General features: G+C 52.7%; 1 protein-coding gene across 1 annotated transcript in view; it reads left to right on the forward strand.

Moving 5' to 3' along the window:
• The window catches only part of ZFP28 (ZFP28 zinc finger protein), a gene marked incomplete at its 5' end in the record, with an annotated part of 19,637 nt that overhangs the window by 307 nt on the left and 16,357 nt on the right, over nucleotides 1-2,973 (forward strand). Inside the window, one exon of the mRNA XM_029924412.1 lies at nucleotides 437-528. Coding sequence (XP_029780272.1) covers nucleotides 437-528 — 92 coding nt within the window. The remainder of the gene's footprint in view (nucleotides 1-436; nucleotides 529-2,973) is intronic.

A 2,973-nucleotide genomic window follows, 5' to 3' on the forward strand; every position in this document is an offset into this window, starting at 1 on the left:
CCCCCCCCCCCGAGGGCGGGGAGGGCGAGGTCGTGGGGCCTGGGGGTGCTGGGGCCCGAGTGCTGGGGAGCGGCTCCGAGGCTGGTAGGTCGGAGGTACGCACGGGTTTGGAAGTTTACCCTGAGTCCGAGCGTCTAGCAGCCGTGCAGGGAAGGACAGACTGGCCGGACACCTCCGCAGTTCATGCTCCCAGAAAGGGGAACCCCTCTCCGCTCCGTGGCAGCCCCCGCGGAGGGTAGTAGCAGTATGCAGGTCACCCCCTTCCACATTAGTCCCGTCCTGTTCGTGCCGAGCATTCGGTTCTGCACCCGTTGAAGCCCTTTCCGATTGACTGATGGCTGTGGTTTAAGACTCCTCAGGAAGGGACCGTTCCCACGCCGGAGGTCAGGGGCGCGGTGTAGACGCGGTCTCCAGCCCCTCCCTTCTCTTCCCCCAGCTCTGCCTTCCAGGGGCCCTGCGCTTCTCCAGGACCGGAGGCCGAAGCAGGAGGCCGCGGGGACAGGACCCGAGCTGAAAGCCGTGTCTCGGGTGAGTTGGCATTTCCTCCCTCCTCTCGGAAATGCAGTCCTGCTTTTCAGGACTTAATAACGTTTATTTTCTTTTACAAGTTTTCAGTTTAAGAGGCCTGTCCTGGGAGCTGGTTCCCATTTCGTCGCATTCTGGTGCGTGGTGGGCTGCAGGGTGGCCCAGGGCCTGCCCCGCTGGGGCCTCTTCATCCCTTTCAGTGTCCATTCTTCGTTGGTGAAGCGACTCAGCCCCTCGCTGGGTCCTTTTCTTGGAAGGGCCCTGACGGAGCCCAGAGGTGCTCCTGGGGCAGGCCGACCCGGCTTGTGCTGCACCTGGGTTGTCTGGTGTCCGCTCTGTGCGGGTCCCTGGAGAACCGATGGCGCCACCCCAGTCCCTGCTGCGGGAGCTCACAGCCTGTTGGTGGGCAGTCCTGGGAGCAAACCAGGCTCCGAGTGCGGGGGGGGGAGCAGACTGCCGGAGCTCTCGGCTCCCAGCCGCTGGGGGAAGGGTCGGGATCTTTCCCGAGGAAGTGATTTCTGACCCAGGTTGTGAAGGGAGCACAGGTGCAGTTTGAAAGCTGTCTTTTTCTCCTGATTGTGTGGCTCCTTAAAATGCTGACCGATAGTTTGGTTTGTGTCTGTCATCTGTGTGTCACAGATATGAGAGCCGGCTCATAAGTACATGCACTGGGTTCCAGCTGTCCCGCCCGAGCTGCGTTTAAGGGAGTTTCCCGGGATCTCCACATTATGACAGGCAGTGCGCAGTTCTCGTCTTAAAAAAAAATGTTTCTAGTGTTTATTTACTTTTGATTTTTTTAATGTGTTTTGTTTATTTTTGAGGGATAGAGAGAGAGTGTGAGCAGAGGAGGGTCAGAGAGAGAGGGAGACACAGAATCTGAAGCAGGCTCCAGGCTCTGAGCTGTCAGCACAGAGCCTGATGCAGGGCTCGAACCCACGAACTCTGAGATCATGACCTGAGCTGAAGCCGGACGTTCAACCAACTGAGCCACCCAGGCGCCCCTTTAATGTTTATTTTTGAGAGAGAGAGAGACAGACAGACAGACAGAGCATGAGCAGGGGAGGGGCAGAGAGGGAGGGAGAGAGAATTCCAAGTATGCTCCACACGGTTGCATGGGTTGATCCCACAAACTGTGAGAACATGACTTGAACCGAAATCAAGAGTCAGGCGCTCAAACGACTGAGCTACCCAGGCGCCCCTGGACCTCTGCCATTTCCTACCCTCCTTCCTCACGTTCTGCTTCCTCAGAAATTGCCTTCTCGTCATCCCTCTGTCTGCAGTTCCAAAGCTTCGCACCCAAATTCCTCACACCCTCTTCTCTGCCTTACTCCTTTTTAGTTCTTAGCACATTTCATCCTCCTATATATTTACTCAATATCCCTGGTTTTCTGCTCTGAGTACACGTGACACAGGCAGTGACTGGGCGGTTTCACCCCAATGCCGGACTCAGAAAATATTTGGGGGGAGGAAATGTGTGAATAAGTCGTAAACTTCTCTTGCAGCCAATGTTTTGCTATTTAATATAGTAAGGTGGTAATCACTTTTATACCTGAAAACACTTTATCCCTGATCATTCCCTGTGAATATACTTCTAAAACTTTTTCTGACTTTGTGGATTAAAGTTTATTAAACTTACAGGAAATCAGAATACTTCAGAAGTTGTATTTGGATGGGGGCCAGTAGGAGAGCCTCAAAAACTAGAATTTCTATTATGGTTTGGGGAAAAAAAGTAGACTTCAGCCCCTCCCCCCCCAAAATGACTAGTTTTTCATTCATGTGCCTTAAAAATTAATTGAATTGAATACCAAAAGTATTCTTATAGAATACTTCTATTCATGTTTTCCTAGAACATATTAATACAAAGTATTTTTGTGTAAGCATAGCATCACTTTTGTTTTCTGTTGATTTTTAATCCCTGTCTCATTTTTCTTACGAGTCAGATCACCAGCTCAGACTCTTGTGTCGGGCGTGTCTTGATGTTTTCTCCATGGTGTGGTGTGACATGTCAGACCCTTCTGGAAACCTGCACGTATCCAGGGTAGGAACAGGACCCACACATTTGACAGTGTGCTGGGTCCCCTTGAACGAAACAGATGACCCGGACAGGAGTTGAAGAAAATTTGTTTCTCAGAGCCGAGTGGCCTTGTGGGTCCCGTTTTCACGAGCATTATGGCTGATGTCACAGTGGAGCCTTTTAATAGCGGCGTGGGGGTGTGACGCGGCCCGCGGACAGGCCGCTCGGTTCGGAAGCCAGTGCTGAGTCGCTGTGGAACCTAAGGCACCGCAAGTGACCACGTTTTCTTCATCTGTAAAAACGGGAATGGTAATGGTACCAGCCTGGTGTGGGTCTCGCGAGGACCAATTAAGTAAATCCAGGTAAAGTGCCAGGAACAAAGTGAAGGTGCCTGCACACAACAGGATCTCGGTGTTAGCCCCCCCCCCCCCCCC

This window comes from Suricata suricatta, chromosome 16 (assembly GCF_006229205.1).
Source record: "Suricata suricatta isolate VVHF042 chromosome 16, meerkat_22Aug2017_6uvM2_HiC, whole genome shotgun sequence".
NCBI lineage: Eukaryota > Metazoa > Chordata > Mammalia > Carnivora > Herpestidae > Suricata > Suricata suricatta.